Source organism: Leiobunum rupestre, chromosome 7 (assembly GCF_980474605.1).
Source record: "Leiobunum rupestre chromosome 7, qqLeiRupe1.1.hap1, whole genome shotgun sequence".
NCBI classification, from domain to species: Eukaryota; Metazoa; Arthropoda; class Arachnida; order Opiliones; family Sclerosomatidae; genus Leiobunum; species Leiobunum rupestre.
Window position 1 is genome coordinate 44,917,587 of NC_143390.1, and position 20,915 is coordinate 44,938,501.

Here is a 20,915-nt window from a genome sequence, read left to right on the forward strand (position 1 = left end):
GGAAGTTTTATAAGATTTTCATACAGCATTGAGCATCAAAATATAATTTATTTTCAAAATTACAAAATATTTAACATCGCAATAAATCTTATTTTGCGTTTATATTTTTCATTCTGTGGGGGGGAATAGGAGGGCAATAGTATTTGTAATATAGCAGGAGAAAGTACACCAAACTTAGCTTTAAACAGCAATTAAATGTTGAAAATCTTCGCAAAAGTTACGCTACTTTCTATAAAATGGTTTTTTCCCCTGCACTTAGTAATCTTTATTTACATTTCCCATTTTCCCTTTGAAATGATTTAAATTAAACTTAGTGAGTTCTGGGCTTTTCCACAATACTAAAAAAGGAGTTTCTGAGAACACAAAGATCCAACTAAAAAGGGGGAAATTGACAGAAACCGTGCTTTGAAACATTAATGGGCTGTTCGACCTCTCCATTTTTCAACTGCATCTCTCCGTGCGTCTGGAACTAGTTGATTTCTGACTCCTCCCAAAACATTTGATGTAGCTTCAGTTGCAAGAATAATAGGTTTTACAACAATGGGTGGTATTTGTCTTAGCACACCACCAACTGCACCAGGCATTCCTTTGAGTTCGTGTTCTTCTGAAGCAACACGGACAATCGTACGTGCAGTATCTCCGATTCCCTACAAAAAATATAGAAATTTGACATCAATATAGGTACATTTATCGCAATTTTTTTAAGAAACCAAATTTTATCAGAGTAGGTTAAATGACACTTTTGTTGTAGCTAACCTTGAGCTTTGCCATAATTTCAGATAATAATAATAATCAACTAGGCTAATACCCAAGTTAGCTTGCAACTTTTAATGCCATTATTTCAGATGACTAGGTTAAACTGCGTAGGAGGGTGGTGGCAGGAGATTCATGCTACACAAGCCAATCAGAGCCCTACACTCACTATTACAATTAACCTCAGGTTTTTATGGAAAGGGGTAACCAAATAACTCAGGGGAAAACCCCTTAAACTAATGGGGTGAGAAATTAAAAATTAACGCAGGAGTTGTTCAAAGTGCTACAAGCTGGGATTTAACACTGCTCTTCTTAATACAAGGTAAAAGCAATAACCACTCTGCGTGGTTTCTTTTAGAAAAAAATCTGTAAAATATGGGAATCAGACATCAGTTGATTTCTGCAGCTGGTGTACCTGTGTAAAGGACATTGTCTGTGGACCATATCCTGGAGCTTCAGATCAGCGAACTTTGGGTTTACAAATCATTCATTGAAAACTTTGTATCGCCGCCCAAGGAGGATTTCCCGCCATTGGTAACATATATATCCCAAACTGATTTGGTTCATTTAAAACCCGACATGCACCTCTAACACTGAACTCAGTCACAACATCCTTGTGACAAGCGCTGCTAACCTCAGAAGGTTAACACTGAGAATAACCATATAAGACCAAGAACCAGCTCTAAATTACCTCTCTAACAACGTGGTAGGCGTAAGCAACCCCTTCTCTGATGTCTAAAGGCTCGGAACTCAAGTGCCATTTTTTCTGGACAGTCTGACTTCGGGATTTGACACTTGGGCCAGGGGATACCATATCATAAGCGAACTCAGCCGCTCCTTGTATTATTAAGACCATTCTGTTTGTCAATTCCAAAAAAGCCATAGCTGTTGAGGTTGTAAAAGAATTGGCCCCTCTTTGAATCCCTCTCATGATACGTCCATCTTTCCTATACTGCTCAATGGGCAGCCATATGAGGTCCCTGACTCCTTGAACTTGGGAAATTTAATAATCAGAAGTAATTTTTTACTGTACTATTTACACATAACACTTACAAAGTTGCACAAATGAATACATTGGACCTAGACCACCTAGTAGACTGGGCAATTGGTTTTTTTTAATGTCCTGCAACCACTCATTAATTACATAAGCCACAAGTCGATCAAAGCCTAAAAGACTACAGAAAACCAATTATAGATGGAAATCAGCAAAAAATCATTATAACATACCCATGTCTGAAAGATACTCTTTTGAGAATTATTTTGGATTTATTTAGTTGACCTAGGCCCATTAGAAGACCAGCTAAAGCGCCCTGATCCATGTCAAATCGTTTTCCGTGATAATCAAGTTGAATTGGCACATCTGGAGAAAACACGAAAGACCTTCAAGTAAAAAAATTACAAAATTAACCAAAAAAACAATAAAATAAACGAATGTACTAGGAAATAGTACTTGAAATATATTGGTGGAGCCATTCTACCACTAACAGAGGCATCAGATAAGTCGGTTTGAACTGAATTTGATAGTGGATCGATTTTGTTATGGCAGGATTGAATAATTGGGTCACAATCTGTAATTATATTAGTCTGAATGGGAACGGTTTCCTCGGATGGTTCTGGTAGATTTTCAGACCCATATAGTTTGCCAAAAAATCCACACAAAAAGAGAAGTGTGTCCTAAATAAATATAATTCAAATTAAACTTAATGAATGTTTAAGCTAGGAGCAACAAACACAGCACCACACACAAGGAGAACACAATCCGTCAAAAGTCGTGGATTTCCTTGTGTACAATTTTCATTGGTTAAACGCTTTAGCGCCTGCTGCTGTTGGAAGGGGAAAATTCTGAAATTGTCTTCCCCCGCCCCTAAAACGCTGAGCGTAAAGGTTCGTCCAATGAAATTTGTACACAACACAGCGTTAGCATGTTTAAAGGCTAGCTGCGTTCTCCTTGTGTTTATTGCTCCTAGGTTTAAGGTTATATTCACTTGGTCTATATTCAGCCTCAATGGTTTAAGTGAAATTTTTAAAGAACACTCTGATTTAGGAACATTTGGATCTGGTCTCTCATGTACAGCTTTGATTAGAAGCTACGAATAGTCATTTTTTAAACAAAATAAAACTATATTGCAATTATAATAAATTAACATTATACCATATTTGCATGTGTTTGCCTTGGTAGAGCCTCTGATGAAAATTGATAGAGAAATTTGTTAATTTCTGATGTTGCTAAACGATCTCTAATTTCCACATCTTGAATTAGCAGAACTTGCCGAGAATCGTAGTCACCTTTCTCCGGATAAACCTCATATTGAAATCTCATCTAATAAATGAAATTTTGAAAGTGACGCTAGCAAACTAAAATTATTTTTAATAATATTGTGCGGATTATACTTTGTTCATTTGTAGCTCCACAACAACGTCATATAAACGGCCAACTCCACCCAATCCAGGCTGTGGACTTCTACAGCGTGACTCTGGAGAAGAAGCACCATTTTGAATGGAGTTTATATTAGTCCAAATTGACTCGTGTGGTGAGAGCTTCTTATAACTAGTGCCTTGACTTTTTAGATTCAACGAAACCCCATATTTAGGAGAACTAGATGGACTATTTAAACTTCTAAAAAACAATTTTTTTTTAAGAAACACGCAAATAAACGTTATAAAATATTGTCATATATAACATAATCATAAGTATGAAGGTTGGGAAACTATTTTACTACATGCTTTCTTCACAGTGTAGGCAAAAAATTTCAAAATAGCGCCACTTTGTGAAATATGCTTCTCTGAATGTAATCATCTCAGCTCGCTTTTTAAATTGGAAGCCACAGCCTAACAAATCTAAAATGATTTTAAAATGAAAACTAATGCTTAATTTAGCAAATAATTAGGAATTATTCAAGTACCATACTTAATCTTAATATGTTACTTATGATACCATATATAGATATAAAAGCATACAAATCATCCCCATCGCCTGTAACTATCCTAGTCTTCTTTTGCACTTTTTCTTTTTCAGGTTTATTTTCTAAGGTTTGAAAATCACAGCCTCCGTAGAGATGCCACACAAGTGACATTTCCCTTAGTGTATATTTCTTTACAGGTTTTGGATACTGTGATGGAGCTTTAAGCTGATCCGAGCGGCCAATGGGTTTGGCAAAATGATTCTCAATGACACTAAATGGTTCGTGTGAGAGCAGCCTAACCTGAGGTTCCCCGCTTGGAGGCTGAAAAATGAATTTTTTTAAATAAAATATATTGCAAGCATTGCCTGCCCAAACTAAAAGTCTCTCTCCTCTGAGGCTGAAGAATTGTGTTTACATTCAAGGTTGAATACCAGACCCCTATGAGTGGTGGAAACCATAAACCAGACAGTCGTGGAAATAAGCTTTTAACTTTTTTAAGCTACCCCTTTTCTTCCACTTTTGTGATACTGAAAGATTCTAGAAAATAGTTTTGGTTTAAAGGGCCACAAAATCAATATAAAAGTTTGGCCCAAAATTCAGGTAGCTACTCCTCTTCTGTATCTCTTGATAGCAGATCCAGTTAATGACATTTTTCAAGCCCTATTTCCAAAATTTAAATGTTTCACTCACCCTTTAAAGGATTTTAAATAACTAAATCACTACTATATTACCAGTTCAATTTAGTTCACTACTACTATTGTAACTTTCAATAGAAAAATAAACCGGTCAATATTATCAGTGGACACCCATTTATCTAACTGGTCATGAACCAACAAGAACTTTATATTGACTGAAGAAACCAGACAGCTTCCAGAGGAGAGAGAAAACTGGAAACTAGATCTATAAGCGGAAGCCAGAGCCATAAGAGGGGAAAACTTACTATAATTCCAGTGCCTAAATCCTCTTCTAATATACAAAACTCATCTGAATCATTGCTGATATTTTGAGGAGAATCACCATCTGCAGCTAAATACGGAGGATTCGATTGCTTAATTACAGTTTCTTGCTCTTTACACTCTTCACTTTCTTCAACTTCAATTGAGCTTTCTGAAACAAAAGAAAAAAATTAGTGATAGATGTATAAATGTTTTTGATTTTAAAAACAGTACCTGAAATATTGTCAAGACTCTCTTGCATAGCTTCTTCCATTAATCGATTAACTAGAGTATCTGGTTCGGATTCATTTCCACTGTTATAAATTAGGGAATATGGCTCCTAAGTTAAAAAAGTTATTGTAAACTATTATAAAAAAAAAAAAAATTCTGTCCTACATCAGAGGCGTCAAAAAATGTATCATTAGTGTTCAGTAAGTCACCGTCTGAAGCAAAATAAGTTATCATTTCTTGCAAGGCACGACACGAATCTGAGCATGTATGAATGTGAACTGTATTGTTGGTGGCTCGAAGATCAGTTACAGGTTGCGCCTACAATTAAAAATAAATAATTAAAAATAAATAAATGTAGAAAATCTCAACTAACAGAATCTTTCCCATCAGACATCCTAAGTGAGATATCAAAAAGGCCAGTGTCCAAAACACAAACGTAATCTTCAAAAAAATGAACAAGTATTAATTTTCAATAATTAAAATTATGAAAGAAAAAAACTATACTTTTAAGATCAACCAATTCAGAATCAGTTTTATTTGAAATATATAGTAGCAACTCTTCAGATATTATTCTTTGGATAAAAATTAAAATGCTATTAACAGAAACGATCAAATTTATAAGATCTACAAATATCATTATACCGTAACAAAGAAGTGCTAGCTTGGGCAGCGAGATTACTAGAGATGCTAAAATTATCTACACATGCAAAAGCTCTAAGAGGTAAGTACAGTGGTCTGAAATAAAAGAAATATATTATTAATTGAAATTTTTAATTTCTTTATTTGATAGAGACACTCGTATGGGTGAGAGTCATATGACATGACACCAAATTATGGATTGTTAGAATAACCAGTGGTTGTCTTATCAAATCTAGAAAAACTTATTGGGAAGGATTTCAACACTTCATAAATAATATCACCTATAATCAACAGCGCAAGTATTCAGATGCAAATGTAATTCCGTAATAATCGGAGGCGGAGTATAACCCACAACTGGATGATTGCTCACGTCAAAAAAATTTATGAATTGACTGAGCCAGCTTTGAGACATTGTTGTCATCCGATGTCGGAGAGTGGCTTCTTGAAGACCAACAGCAACTTTAAAAGTCTTAAAAAAATGTATACTTCTTAGGTATTATTAAAATACCCAAACGCAACAAAAAAATTAATTCTTACTTTCAATCCCTGATTTGGATCAAGACCGGTTCTAATGACTAAAGATAGGAGATCGACTCGTTCACCAGGTGTATGAATGTTGCTTGCTTGAAGAACATTTGGATCGGACCTATATAATGTTTTCTTCAAATGTGCAGGTGAATAAAGAACTGCTGGTTTTAATTTTTTTAGTGAAGTTTTCAGTACAAAACCTAAATGAAAATATTATTAACCAAATTATAAAAAAAGGAAATCATGTTATTGAACTAACCATTATGAAAAAGCACCCCTTGATTCAAGTTAAGGCAAGAATAGTTAAGATTGGGATCTCCGTTATGAGAAGAAACAAAGAAAAATGATCCATTTTCAACATTAATTTGAAACTCTCCTTGATATTCATCAGAGTCACTTTCCTACAAATAGCATTTTATAAAGTTCGAGTCAAATAGTCTTCATTAGTTTTACTCACTTCCACTTGCGTACAAAAATTGAAAATTCCTTGTTCAATAGTAACATTTATGGCCATTTCACTTTGAGCTTTTACGTTGGGTGGAAAAACCTTTTTATTGGATTTGAAAACATTATGAGTAGTAGGGCCCATAACCGAGTAAAAATTACTTCCACCATCTTCGGAATCAGAGCTAGAATCTGAAAATAATAATCGAGGTGTCTAGGAAATTATTCAAAATAGGAAATTACCAATTTTATACATTACAAACCATATTGGGCACCGGATTTACAAAACGAAAAAGCTTCAAAAAACGTGCTTTCTTTTAGAAGATTGTTTTTCAAATTACGTCCATCAAAATAAATAGATTCGCTTGTTAAAACTGGTTTTGGCGCAGCTGGTTCCCACAATGCCAAGTCGTTAGATATTCTAGATGGCATTAAACACTTAAAAATAGTAACCGGCAAAAATAAGAAAAAAATTCACCTATTATACAAGATCTCGTAGAATTCTTTGCTCGGTAAAATAAGGTTTAGTGTTGGAAGACTTATGTCGAAAGTAATTTTACAATTTGTCATGGTTTTCTCAACAAATTCGGACATTCTTTCTTTATCAGCTGGCATCACAACCTATTATTTTTATGGGGAAAAAAATAGTGTTCTCTATATAGATGGGAAATATAAAAGTTTTTCATACCTGGTCCGTATCTCCAACTGTTGAAAACTTACTACCTTCAGGAGAAGACCTATCATAGACTATTTTTCGGGATGTGAAAGGTGATAGAGGATTCATGTGCATTTTATGTAAAAACATTGAATGCATGGAAGTGGCCATTTGGAAATCATCCAATTCATCCTCAATAATATTTGTTTCTAACACAGATGCCACTTTGGTCTGAGTAATTTTTAGCACCAGTCTAAGGCAATTACAGTACCGTTACTAATATACTTAAATAACTAACCAAAACAGAAAAAAAACACCAACCTAGGCCAATCAAATCCGTGTTCAGTGGAATTTTTATCAGCCCTGGGATCAACAGATATCCTAGCAAATGATATAGGAGTCTCAGAGGCATTCATTTGAAGGAGAGCTACAATTAAATATTTAAATATTTATGTTTAAAGTTTTTTCATTTTAATGATCCCACATCCTAACTTAAAATAACACATAATTTTAATTGGTTTAAAAACGAAAGTTTAGTTTTCAAACTGTGATTGAGATTATTCAACGTGTTTAGAGATAATTCACACGAGACACTTTGGCACTTCACTGTGAAAAATATATACGTATAGATAAAGAACATTTATACGTACCATGAGCATCTTTGCACTGTATCTCATATTTTGACTCTTTTGCTTCGTTATTCCATACATTGGAAAGAGTAAATTCTGTCATTTCAAGAATAAGAGTCTCATCCCTTAAATTTTTCTTCCACCAAGGCATTCTCTCCAGACTATGGAGAGGTCTTAAATCAGGAATAGGAAACTTAATGTTGAGCTCCACAAATGGACTAGAGATGTTTATATCCATTCTATTAACAGAGATACTCCTGTCCTCATCCAATAATTTATTGTGAAGAACAGATCGGCCTGAGTCCCATAAAGAATTAGTTGGCTTTGGTCTTAACAGGTAATGCAGTCTGTCTATTATAGTGACGTCTAATTCGCTTTGAAAAGGCCCCATTTGTAACGCAAGTGTCGATAAAGGTTCACGAAATGTCTGTTAGAAACTCAATTTAGATTAATACCAACTTACATGACATGAATTCAATACTTCTTACTTGGGCGGTATTGGTTCTTTGAATGTATTTCAACCTTAAAGATGGTTCGTTCCAAAATGGCAATGAACTGTCTTTCGAATAAGGCAAAGCACCAGAAAATTTCAAGAGCTCGGTATAAGTTGGCACTATAATATCGTCACTGACACTGCTGTTTAATTTATCCATTAAGCATTCAAACAACTCTAAATTGGCTATAGTTAAAGATGAAGAAAGAATGTTCCCAGAACTGGAACTTTTCCGGTTTCCTTCTAACACTATCGGGGCTGCCATTAACCTAGAAACATTAAAGATATTTTATTTAAAAACTATGAAACTTTTTCCAAAAGTAGCATAAACTACCGAATATGATTAGTTCCACATATTTTTGTGATTTTCTCTTTCATGTCTACAAAATCTTTCAGGGAATCTCCAGTTTCCAGCAACAAAGTAAGCTCATCAAAATACTTCTTGGACAATGAACTGACATTCGACCCTGAATTTTCCTGACTAGTTTTTAGAGATCCTTGAGTAGTAACTACTAGATCTTCATGTACTATAACCAAACAAAGACTGCTGCAGGTCACATGAAACTGCACTTCCCCAGTTGACGAATCATTTAACAATTCTTGCACTTTCGTTCGAACAGGGCGACTGCACAAACTAGATGGTTTTCCAGAAGAGGAAGCTTTTGGAAAAGATAATTGTAAATATGTTACATAAATGAATTTTGCATCAATAAGTTAGAAGTATACGCACCAGATTCATTCAAATCTTTGCTTTCAAATGAAGAATCTAAATCGCAACTGACAGATGTTTTACTAGCTGACATAGTTGTTCCTCGTGCTGGTTGAAATTCTTCTTCAGAATCATCTGGAAAACAATTATTTTTAAAACTCAAAGAGTGCCATAATTCTCAAATATTTACCTAAGGAATGGGAGGACCAGCCTTGGGGCTGTTGCAAAGACCTCCGACTAAAAACTGTTGGCTGTGTTAAATGTTTTTGAAGTTCTTGCTCAACTAAGGTAAAGTCAGCTAGACCCATTGGCTTATTTACACTTGGGTTTTGATATTTTTTACTCTGACCTTTTAAGAAAAACACAAACATTAAATTGTTTTTATTTATCGAAACTATTGGTCTTGGTTCCATGAGTGTATCAGTTAGTTGAAATAATTACTATTAGCTGGAACAATATAAATTTGGCATCATACCTAAAAAGATAAGCAAATCTAGCGAGAATTATCACTAAATGTTCCTACACATTAGCATGACTCTTTGCACATGATCACTATGATGATGTGGCAAAGACCACACATTGGGCCTAAAGACAGTTTGAAGTCACCCAAAATTGTGGGGCCATTCTAGAAATGACTTAGTAAAATTTTAACATGCAGAAGATGAAGAACTGACACACTTATGTGAAACATAATTAAAAACTTATGTTTATACTTGGTGAATGCAGGCTGTTGACAATTTCTAATATTAAATGTATTTGTTTTGGACAAAGGAATAGTGGAATTGGTCCAAAGTTTATTTCAACTTCAGCCTGAGGTCCAGGTATATTATCATCCTGTTTCAATTTTAGCCTTATTTCTTGGTTGTCAACAAGACGGGTAATTAAAACCAAGTCACCCAATTCATCGCTTTCCTCGTCAGAGGGGGGTTTCGAATCTTCTTTAGCGGAGGTACTAAATGATTCATTTTCCAAAATTCCCGGTGAAATGTCTCCACTTTTATCGGGGGTCTGTAAAAATTAAATCAATATTACAATTATGTTCTCACTGATCCTAGACAGATTTTGCCATATTTACTTTAGGATCTGAAGAAGACTGAGACCTCCACAAGTGATTTTTGCTAGAAAATTCATCTGTGTACAAAGAAACACCCTCCAAACGGAATTTCTTAGTAGCAAAAGCCACCGGATGGTAGACATGATCTTGAGACGATATTCCTTCTGGCACAGTTGTCTCTTCAATTCCAGCTTCATCAAAATATTCCAGGCTAAAATGGTGGAGATTATAAGATCAATTAGAAATTGAGTTTAATATTTATACCGTTTGATTCTAAATTCAATGGCTGTTCCTGTGTTGCCAGGTCTTGTAATATGATCCAAACGAATTACAGTGTCAGTAAAAGTCACTTTAATTCTACGAAAAACTTAAAATGGGAAGAAAAAAAATTACAACAGTTCTTAAGACATAAACAGTAGTTTATTATACTACCTGTGTCAATTGTCTGAGCAAATAACTCAAGTGCCTCAAATGGCTGCCCAGCATCTATCTCTTTTTCATCTTCTAATGGTCTTTCTTTCATAAAATCTTCAGCTAATTGAAGACTGCTCACCATACTACCCCATAATGAACCAGCAGATGATACTGAAAAAGGACAAAGGTAAATGCTAAACCGAAAAATAATTTTTGTAAAAATACCATTTTGCGATCTTGGTTTGGGTTGCAAAGTGAGCATCAAACCATTAACCTCTACAACACTGCTTTCACTGAGCAAACATGACCATGGAATAGAGACTGATATAGAAGCGATAAAACCATCAACAAATTCAAATGGTAACTGGAACTTTTCACCAGAGGTGTTTAAAGCCTGACAATGAAGAATATTTTATTCACAGTAATTATAAACCTCATATATCCATTTTTGTACCTGAACATCTAAATAGACATCGTTAATTTTACCAGTACCACTGTATAAATTAACACTAAGTTGATCTAGTGACAGTTTTTCTTGTAAAAAGTCTCCTAAATATCTTTGCAAAAGATAACGACATGCTCTTTTGTTCAAAGCGTCAGACCAAGGGAAATACCAAGGCATTATATTTGCAACATAAATTGCGTAATTCTTGGTATAAAATTATTTAACTGCTAATAACATTTGAATACGCAGTTACAACGGACTTTCAGGCAGTCCCAATTTAAATTTAACTTTAACAATTAAAACTTCATTTTTTTTAAGATAACTTATAGAATATCTTTGTTTGTAAACAAATTAAACCACGTTCTTGCAAAATCTCCGCAGTTCTTACAGCTGATATTCAAGCGGGAGCCAAAAAATTAGACAACCCATAAACACTTCACAAGTTATAAGCCATATTACAAAAAAAAAATAATAACAAGAACTCGATTCAATTTCAAAATACACTTTGAGCCCCCTGGATCTTGCTACTGTTAATCTTTTCGTCTTTCCTTAACTGGTCAGTTTTTTTTTTCTATTTGGCTTTGCTGGATTTTGTGTATATATTTTAATAGTTGTTAGTATTGTGTACTATTTCACTGCTCCTCATTTACCCCATATCAGTTACCTTTCATATTATTTTAGTAGCGGGGTCTCGCCTCCCTCTTTACAGTGTGTGTACATGTTTAATAAATATTGCTGTAATATTAGTTTTTTTTTGTTAGGGCACAGTAAAATCCCGTTTTTTACTACACTTTACTCCTTCACGCGCTGATTTTAAATTTTTTATAGATTCCAATACTTGGACTCGGACATTTCGTGAACGATATCGTACAACTTTATAGTCTGTGGCATGGTGCCTCCATAAGATTTCTATGGGTGCCTCATCAGTTCCGATTTGAAAGTCCCGTGGCTCTCTTCGCCATTGGATACAGGGGGTTTAAACGGGTACAGGGAGGTTTGGAACGATTGCGAGTTTGAGTTATTTTTGCGGGGAAAAGGGTACCACGGAAATTCTCGCGTTGGAAAGGGGGAGGGGAGTACTACGGAAATTTTCGCATGGAGAAAAGGGGGAGAGGGTACCACGGTAATTATCACATGGGAAAAGGGGGAGGAAGGGCCTTACTGGGGTGGTTTTACTATGGGGAAAAGAGTACCATGGTAATTATAACATGGGAAAAAAGGGGAGGAACGGTAATTATCACATGGAAAAAAGGGGAGGAAGGCCCTTACTGCGGTGGTCCGACTATGGGGAAAAGGGTGCCACGGAAATTATCCCATGGGAAAAAGGGGTTGGGGGGGCGTACTGGAGTGGAGCGCCTCGAAACACACAACTAGTTGAGGGCCCGCCTGTAAGGCGGGCTTCTCGGCTAGTAAAATAATAACCATGACTAGGCTTAATGACGAGTTTTCGTCGAATTAGGGTAGCGAGGTGCGAGAGTTTTTCCCGTGAGTTTTCCCGCTTTAAGACACGCCCGTTTCTACGAGCTTCATAACTATACACTTGTTCGTTATTAATTGGAAGAAGTATTCTACACGTAGAAATTAACAATAGTGACCAGGTCAATTGAAAGAAAGTTACTTTTTGATTTTCGTTTTTTTTCTTCAAATGCCATGAGTACAAATTTCACTGAATTACAAAAAATGTACAAAATTATCACCTGGGGCACACGAAAATCATTCTTGAACCCGTTCCATACTCTTTGATTCGAGGCGTGTTACGAATTCGCGACCAAAAACTATGATTGCGCTCCTTAACGGCGGCGGGCGGAACTACTCGTCGGAGGTCACATTTAATGCACAGTGGAAGCTAGCAAGTTTGAAACTTAAGCAAACGCTTGGCGTAATTACACCCCTTATACGGTTTGGCACCGTTGCGTCATCTAGACGCGTTTCGGTCGCTAATAGTTTCACAGCGATCAAAATTGCGTTGTCGTAGGTCGTCAATATTGCGGACTTCAGTCTTGTGTACCAATTTTTCAAGATGTCCCCAGAACTAAGAGTTGGATATGGGTAGAAATTCGTGTTCTTTGAGCAACAATAGGGGAGAAGGGCTAAAGATAGAGGTCGGCGTTTGGATAAGAATGAATCACTTTTTTTTTTATCCACAACCGACGATTATCCGAAAAATAAAATTATTTTTTGCGTGTTAAATCCCTTTCTATCCGTGGATAATATCTATAAATAACCGCAATTTTTATGGTTAATCAATATTTTGTCAGTTAATTTATCTGTTTTGCCCACCTCTAGCTAAAGATATGCCCATTCGCGCACTTCGGCCTGTGGTCCATTGTGCAACCCCTAACCTTATAACATAAAGATTCCGATATCAGACACAAAACGGATAATCCTTTTGGCCGGCATGTTATGGAAATCAGAGGTTTTCAACTGATGCATACCAAGATGCTCGAATCTTTGGGTCGCGTAATAATCGCACCTACAAAGCACGTGAGAGGCGGTTTCCTCCTCAACCTGACATGCCCTACAGATTGGATCATCATTGATTCCAATCAAGTAAAGATGTCTGTTAAGAAGGCAATGACCTGTTAGTAGGCTCACGACCAATCTAATATTAGATTTGGAGAGCGAGAGCAATTCCTTAGCTCTCTACCTAGAGGCGCCCGAGATAAACTCTTTAGCCTGCCTTTGGCCATCCATCTCAAGCCAAAGCTTGAGTTGACGGTCAGTCATAGAATTAGAGATAAGGCACTATGCCAGAGGGGATAGTAACGGCAGGTTCAGGACCAAAGAACCCAGCCTCTGCTCCCTTCTTGGCTAGGACATCGGCCTTCTCATTACCATAGAACCCCCGATGGCCAGGAACCCAATAGAGCTGAACTTTATTGTTGGTGCCTAGCTCCAAGAGGAGATTCAAACAGCTATAAACCATTTTTGAAAAGACCTGAAACTGGTTGAAAGCCTTGATGGCCGCTTGGCTATCCGAATAAATTTGGATAACCTTGCCATGAAGTTTCTTTTTAAAAGTCAACACAGAAGCAGATAGCGGCAATTTGAGCCTGAAAAACACTAGCATAAACACCAAGGCTTCCAAAGAAGCCGAGATTGCTAGTAAGACAATACATTCCCGAACCTGAGCCAGAGTGGGTCTTAGACCCATCGGTAAACCAGACAATTTATCCGTACGGCTTGGAAAATAGGTATTGAAAGGCTTACTAAAATGTAATTTAGTAGCCATAATATCAGAACCCATTAGGAAGACAGGTAACTGACTTGAAATTTCCCGGTAGATATTGGTGTGGCTATTATCCCAAATATTAGCCCTCCACCAACCATTCTGGTCGAGCCTATAGGCTCCCAAAGCAGCAGCTTCCTCTATGAAAAGATGAAGAGGAAGAATGTTCAGGAGAATTTCTAGAGAAGCACTTGGGGCGATTCTCACAGCTCCTGTGATGCTGACACAAGCCAGCCTTTGTAGAGTGCGCAGATCACTCTGCACAGTCTTAATTCGGACTCTAGGCCACTGCAGCATAAGAGAGAAATGGTCTAATGATCATGGTGTACAGCCAGTAAACCACTTTAGGGCTAAGCCCCCATGACCTACTGGCTGCACTTCTGGTTCTCCAAAGTAACATCTTAGCCTTCTTAACTATAGAGTCAAGGTGAGGCTTCCACGTTAGTTTGCTGTAGAGAATAACACCAACGTACTTCACCTCGGTGCTTTCGCTCAAGATACTCCCAAATAAAGAGATATCATTAAAGGTATTTTGAATCCATTTACGAGTAAAAGGAACAAGCACCGTCTTATTAGGATTATCCGTAAAATCGACTTCCCTGCACCAGCATTCCACTGATGCAAGAGCCCCTCTTACTAAATCACTAATAGTATTGAAGAGCTTTCCCGTGAAGATGATGGCGATATCGTCAAGTTTCGACAGTTTTTCTCTTTGCCTCTTATCCTCCTTGGTAAAATACTAGTAAATTTCCTAAAAACAGAGGGCTTTCTGCTCCATAGTAATAAATTTTCACGCTTAATCCTACACGAGCATATTTGTGATCAAAGAATGTGTCAATTATTTCAATTTCATCAACTAAATTCTCAGTTGGAATGATGTCTTGTAAAAGTTTGTGTTTGCTATTTAAAATCTGAATTATAACTACAAACAAAGTCACGATTCACAGCTTTTATCCACTTTGAAAGCGTTTCAAGTTTAGCGAAAGGAAACCTATAGAGTGTTGTCGTCTGAAACCCTGCGACGTCACCATTGTAATTTGCCTATTGATAAAAAAACGGTAACTGTCATGGCGGCCACTATTAACACTACAGCTGTGACGTTAGAAGTTATCAAAATCGTATCAGACGACAACACTCTATAGTTTAAAACAATTATAGGCCTACATTTAATATGAATAATTACAAACTGTTACAACCTATGGAAAGAAACATTTGTGCTCGGATTTGTGGTGGTTAATTTATAATTTTGGCAATCAATAAATGCACAACTTTTAACCATTTTGAAAAAAGAAATTAATTTCGCGTAAAAGTAACCATCAAACTTTTTGCGTCTAGTTAGGCTTAACTTGAACTTTGCCCTTGATATCAATTTTAGTAACCAATAGGTGGCGCAAAGCTCTTGATAATAATATTTTTTTCGACCGGCAGGTGGCGAATTTTCGGCCGTTTCCCCCGCGTCTGCTTTTTCTTACTGGCGTGTAAATAAAGGCTTGCCAACCCAAGGATTCTATATTTTTAGAGGTCTATTCTATTTATTATGTCTAAGAATAAAGTTGGGTCTTGTGACGTACGTAAGACCAACATTTTAACAAGTTGGGCAAGACCACTTTTTACTTTATAAAATCAACTAAAGAGACGTATATTATATATAATAATAACTAAGTAATATTACAACACACCTGACCAGTTATTTTCCCAATTTAATACTTCAACAACGGGTTTTAAATATCTAAGCCGCTTAGCCGTGGCAGTTCCAAGAAGATTGCTCATGGCGCTCGGCTCTTGGTCAGTTGGTCACTGAAAAACCAGGAATTCATACATCGAACTTGGAATGGTTATCTCGGCCGATTTCCGTCTCTATCTAGGGGACCGTTTTTTTTCATCATTTTGACGTCAGAGCATACGTGTTTTCTCATACGATTTTCAATGGTATTAAATCCTAGTTTCAGATAATTTCATTCCCCTGTGTCGAAAAAAGGTTCAAACATCTTTTTGCTTTTCCCTTCGCTATCGCTCTATTGATAGCGACGGTCACCTCGTCATTCGGACTTCGCGGTTCTCAAGGGCATTGTAACTGCTGCCAATTTGACAGCGCTATAACAATGCCGGACTTAATCCTTCCACATGGAGAGGTCGGGAGAGCGAGCTGACCCGTCGCTATCAATGGTGGGGTTTCAAACCCTAAATTTCGAAATGGCCGGGGAGTCGAACAACAAAAACTACAGTTGTAAAAACGGGAGGATGCGCGGGGTAAAAACTCCTAAAGAGGGGAGACGCGTGCGAGGGGACAATTTTTTTTTCTCAAACACGTCACTGAAAACGGTCCCCGAGATCTTACCATAGGGAATACGGCCAGATAACCATTCCAAGTTCGAGGTATGAATTCCTGGAAAAACTTAATTGTTGAAAAGTTATCTTTTTTTTTCGTGCTGCAGCAGTCTCTTGGAAGTTGGACCCATGTTGAAAGTTGGGGGGCCGAAAATTTACATTTTTACCTGGCAACTCAGCATTTGGACGGAACATCTGTTTCCTTACTTCCGCCTGTATATTTCAATGGCGGTCACGTGGTTCAAAACGTCACTTAAGCCTCGTCTGCGGCCCCTCTTTTGTTATGGGTCTATTCGATCACCGAAACCTCTAATGTCGGCCAGTTCAAATGCCTTTTGAGACAACATCTGTCAATATGAATTTAGTTCTTGTAATTGAAGGAGGCGATTTGCTGGCTTCTAACCGTTTTCCACTCTGTATCTTTCTTTTTTTTGCCGAATAAGACATTTGGAGCGGAAAAGCTTTAACTCCCTAGATTGACGGTGCTTGTTAAAATAATGGAAACTTTTCAGCTGTTAATAGAACGTCGTGTTTTTGCTAAACCTTAATAATATGTCATAAAAAGCTACCTGGTTAAAACAAAACTTGTTGCATACCGTACAAGCATATGTAACATAAGTATGCCACTAGCTCTATTTCATCACTAACGGTTTGTTTCACAGATATTGCGTCATCCGTACCCTACGTAATATTTGACGTCATATTTGATGTAATATTTGACGTCATCGAATATCAAATGCTGATTATGCCGTCGCTCATATAGCTCTACTTGTGATAAACCGACGGCTATTATTTTAGCAGGGTCTCTTAAGGAACAACCAAGGCTTAGGGGCTAAAATGAACTACAATATACTGTCAAGTGCTGTTAATACAATTAATGAAGTTTTCGAGTGGAACTTTTGCGCCTCTCGTTTTTAAAGAGAGACCGGGTTGTGGTAACCGTTTCCAGTTACTCTGATTTCCTTTGCCGGAAGTTTCTAGCTCAGCCAAAACACGCGGCCATAATATCAATCCTTCCATTCCTGGGGCATTATATTCTTTGATTGAGCTGACTAAAATTTCGACGCAAAAAATTCCTTCTCAATTTAGAGGTTTTCCTTTGGCTTAAATAAATATGTTAGTAGAGAATAGTGCGACTCTAAAAATTACGAGGATTAATAAAAAGGTTAAAATCTAACGTAGTCCACCTTTTTACTGGTTCGTGGTGAAACAAACCATTAGTGAAGGTTTTTGAATGGAATAAAGGTACAGTGGTATACTTATGAGTAATTATGTTAAATATGGTACAAGTAAAAAGTTTGTATTATTTCAGGTCCTGGCTCCGGAAATATTACTTCTTGGCGATGTTTTATTGAAGCGTCTATAGAATGTTGTACGTGGTGCTAAGGGCAGGCTAATTGAGTTTTAATTACCTCTCCGAGGGGACAAAGTCCCCTAGGAGGGGTTATACAACCACCGTGTCTGTCTGTGAGTCTGTGGGTCTGTCTGTCAGGCCTGCGAACGCATTTTCGGTGCAAAGTGGAATCACTGCGTACGCAGTTTCTCGAAGGGTTGGCAAAACCACCGTGTGACGGTGAGCGTTAACGCATTCATTTGCGGTTTGGTTTGGTGTATTACGTTTTTGTCATGTTTATGCGTAGGTTGTGAGTGTTGAATTTGTTGTGTTTGTGTTCTGATGGTTGTGCATGTTGAGTCTGTTGTGTTTATATGGGCGTTTTCTCTCCAACTTCTTCTTAATGACTTTGGGACGGACCGAGTGCAATGCTACCTCTCAACGTCCAATGGCAGGGTTTCCACCAGTTGTACACGGTATTCGTCTTAGTATCAATTTGCGATCGCATCGGGCGGGATTTGAACCCGAGACCTCCTGCTTGACAGGCGGACGTTCTACCACAGAACCACCGACACTTGTTACGCCTTATTGAAAATTAGACCTTCAGCTTTATCGGAAGCGTATTTAATAGAGTACGAAATTTTGGTTTAATTGAAATAGAATTGAAATTGAAATTATTGCATCGAAGAAATTCTAATTTAGCGTTTCTCTATTGATTAAAAACAAATGCGCCACCCAGGTTTCGAACCCAGACCATTCGGCTTGGCAGTCGAGCGCTCTACCACAGAACCACCGATAGCTGCTTAGGTTCACTGAAATTAAGACACGCATCGTAAGCATAATAGGTAATAAAGTCTTTTTTTATTAATGAATTTATGAAGGCCTAATCTGGTTTTTTTAAAGGTTAAAACTTGTTTTAGCGCAGTCAGCCGAGATAAGAGGGTTAAAGGGTAGACCCTGTGGGTGGTCCACTTTGTTAGTTTTTTGTTATTTATTTACGGGTATTATTAACGACCTATATATAGTTGTGTTAATTCAAAGACGATAATTTAACGTTTATTGCTTTAAGAGCTGGCGGTTAGTCAAGTGGCTCTCTGTGCTTTGTTGATGGTAAGGTTTTTGCTTCTTGTAAATATATTTGGTGTGGATATTTGGATATCTACGATTTCTAACGCAGTCAATGATTTCCTGGGTGTGCGAGTCATTATATGATATTGGAAATTGGACGGCATTGGTCTTTTTCATGCGGTATGTGTCACAACGTCAACTGGAAGTCTACGAGTGTTGAAATAAAATGAGCGTTAAAGATGCGGCAAGTATTTCGTAAGCGAGAAAAATACAATTACCATCTGTAGATATTCCTTTCATTAAAATTTGCTTAGTATTATATTCAACTGATAAACATGTACTGTAAAAAGGGTTAAATTCAATTGTGCATTGTTTTAGTAAAGGCCTTTTCACACGAGCCAACTTTTTGATCCAACTAGATGAGTCAACTTGAGTTGAGTAAACTAGTTGGTTCGTGTGAATAAAAGTTCGATGAGTTGATCCACCAAAAAAGTACGCCAGAAAAAAATGGATCACTGATCCATTTTTGCTGACTCAGCATTTTGATTTGAAAAGTTGGCTGGTGTGAAAAGACCTTAAGTCTAACTCGCTGTTGTAACTACTTAATTTATAATATTCTGGATAAATTAAACTCGATTGTTTCGTCTCAATTATTTAAATTAAAATTTTATACCGGGCAGGGTTTGAATAACTCTGAATTGCGGAGATATCTTTGGGGGTCGTGTCGAGAAATTAATACCACTAGGGACCATTCTTCCGAGGAGAGGTATATTTTGGCTTGCCAACTTGTTTTCCTTAGACCTTATACCGTTTTCCATTTGACTGCTCTCGAGCGCTCTAGATCGTTCTGATCAACATTTTATGTTCCATTTGCGTGCTCGGATCTGCTCCGACCAAGTTTCTCGTGTTTCATTTGCCGCTCTCTGGGGCTCCGAGATCGCCCAAAACCGATCTCCTGATTTCGACAGATCAACGGAACGAGATCAAGATCGGAGCAAATTTGTGCGTGTTCCTTTTAGATTTTTTTGGACAAATAGGCAGACCAAGACGCGAAAATTCAAATTACTATCAGACGAAATGTTCCATTTGCGGTTTTACTCTAGTCGATTGGGGCGAGATCTATGACGTCAGAGACAGATTTGGAGCGAATGTTGAGCAATCAAATGGAAAACGCTATTAGCCACGAGTAAAAATTGCCGTATTAAAAATTAACTAATGAATGAGATTCATCGCCATAGTTACTTGAAGTTTACCAAGGAGCCAAGTTCGCGTGCGGCGTATGTGTGAACATCGTAGTCCGTCGTCCGATCGATTAATTATTGCTATTCAATGAGGCTATAGCTCCTTTAAGGTGAATTTTACCTAAAAAAATCGCGCGTTTCTTGAATGATCGAATGGATGGTTTTATTTGGTTTTCGTATAAAAACGAACCCTTTTACAAGTTTACAACAGGGTGGCTCCGCTAGGGGCAGCTCAACCAGCATTTAAAATATCGTTTATATATATATGTATATATAGAGGGGGGGAGCATTGTTTTTTAATATCATTTGCATACAGTGTAATCAAAACACTCTTCTGACCATCGATAATTACCCATTAAACCAACTATATATACGTATACGTGTATACGTTGTTGGCTAATTTTAAGTATTGTTTTTTTTATATTTTAGTATATTATACTTGTAGCGGTTTGTCATAGCATAAGGGGATAATAAATGACACTTCCTATTCACCCCATGAAATTTATTTAATGATAGTCTGTTTCGCCAATGACCACGTAAACCATTACGTACCGACGGACTGACAATTATCCGCGAATTGCTCCTAGTGTTTAAGGAAGCCCGGAAAATCGCCGACGGTCCGCCGGCAGACTTTTCGACGGACCAGCCAAGGAATATTGAAAATTGAAATGCTTTCAAAAATGTAAATAACGGATTATAACGCTTACTTTTGGAAAATAATGATGAATTATTGAATCGGAAGATAAAACTAACTATTATAAGCACTTACTCCATTTCAGAAGTTAGTTTATTTTTTAATTTCAAGCCTAAATGCGTGTACGCTCGTATTTCTCGCCATCATGATCAAACTAACCAACTATTTTGCCAAGGGAAAGAGTAGGAAG

The 20,915-nt window shown here is 37.1% G+C and overlaps 1 protein-coding gene across 1 annotated transcript; it reads right to left on the reverse strand.

Annotated features, from left to right (window-relative positions):
* Positions 1–28: 28 nt before the first annotated feature.
* Positions 29–11,247, reverse strand: Atg2 (Autophagy-related 2). The gene is made up of 34 exons (XM_090154584.1): positions 10,842–11,247; positions 10,613–10,781; positions 10,406–10,558; positions 10,238–10,340; positions 9,995–10,184; positions 9,633–9,927; positions 9,110–9,268; positions 8,941–9,054; positions 8,545–8,869; positions 8,206–8,479; positions 7,739–8,144; positions 7,410–7,515; positions 7,122–7,341; positions 6,912–7,054; positions 6,697–6,854; positions 6,447–6,625; positions 6,249–6,390; positions 5,999–6,189; positions 5,743–5,930; positions 5,465–5,557; positions 5,327–5,394; positions 5,196–5,263; positions 4,988–5,140; positions 4,826–4,931; positions 4,597–4,763; positions 3,712–3,977; positions 3,145–3,370; positions 2,906–3,073; positions 2,739–2,840; positions 2,204–2,427; positions 1,981–2,133; positions 1,807–1,928; positions 1,445–1,746; positions 29–647 (listed from the first exon to the last, which is right to left on the reverse strand). The coding sequence occupies exons 1-34, from the start codon at positions 11,007–11,009 to the stop codon at positions 414–416; spliced, it is 6,135 nt and encodes a 2,044-aa protein (XP_090010710.1). The 5' UTR covers positions 11,010–11,247; the 3' UTR covers positions 29–413.
* Positions 11,248–20,915: the final 9,668 nt, after the last annotated feature.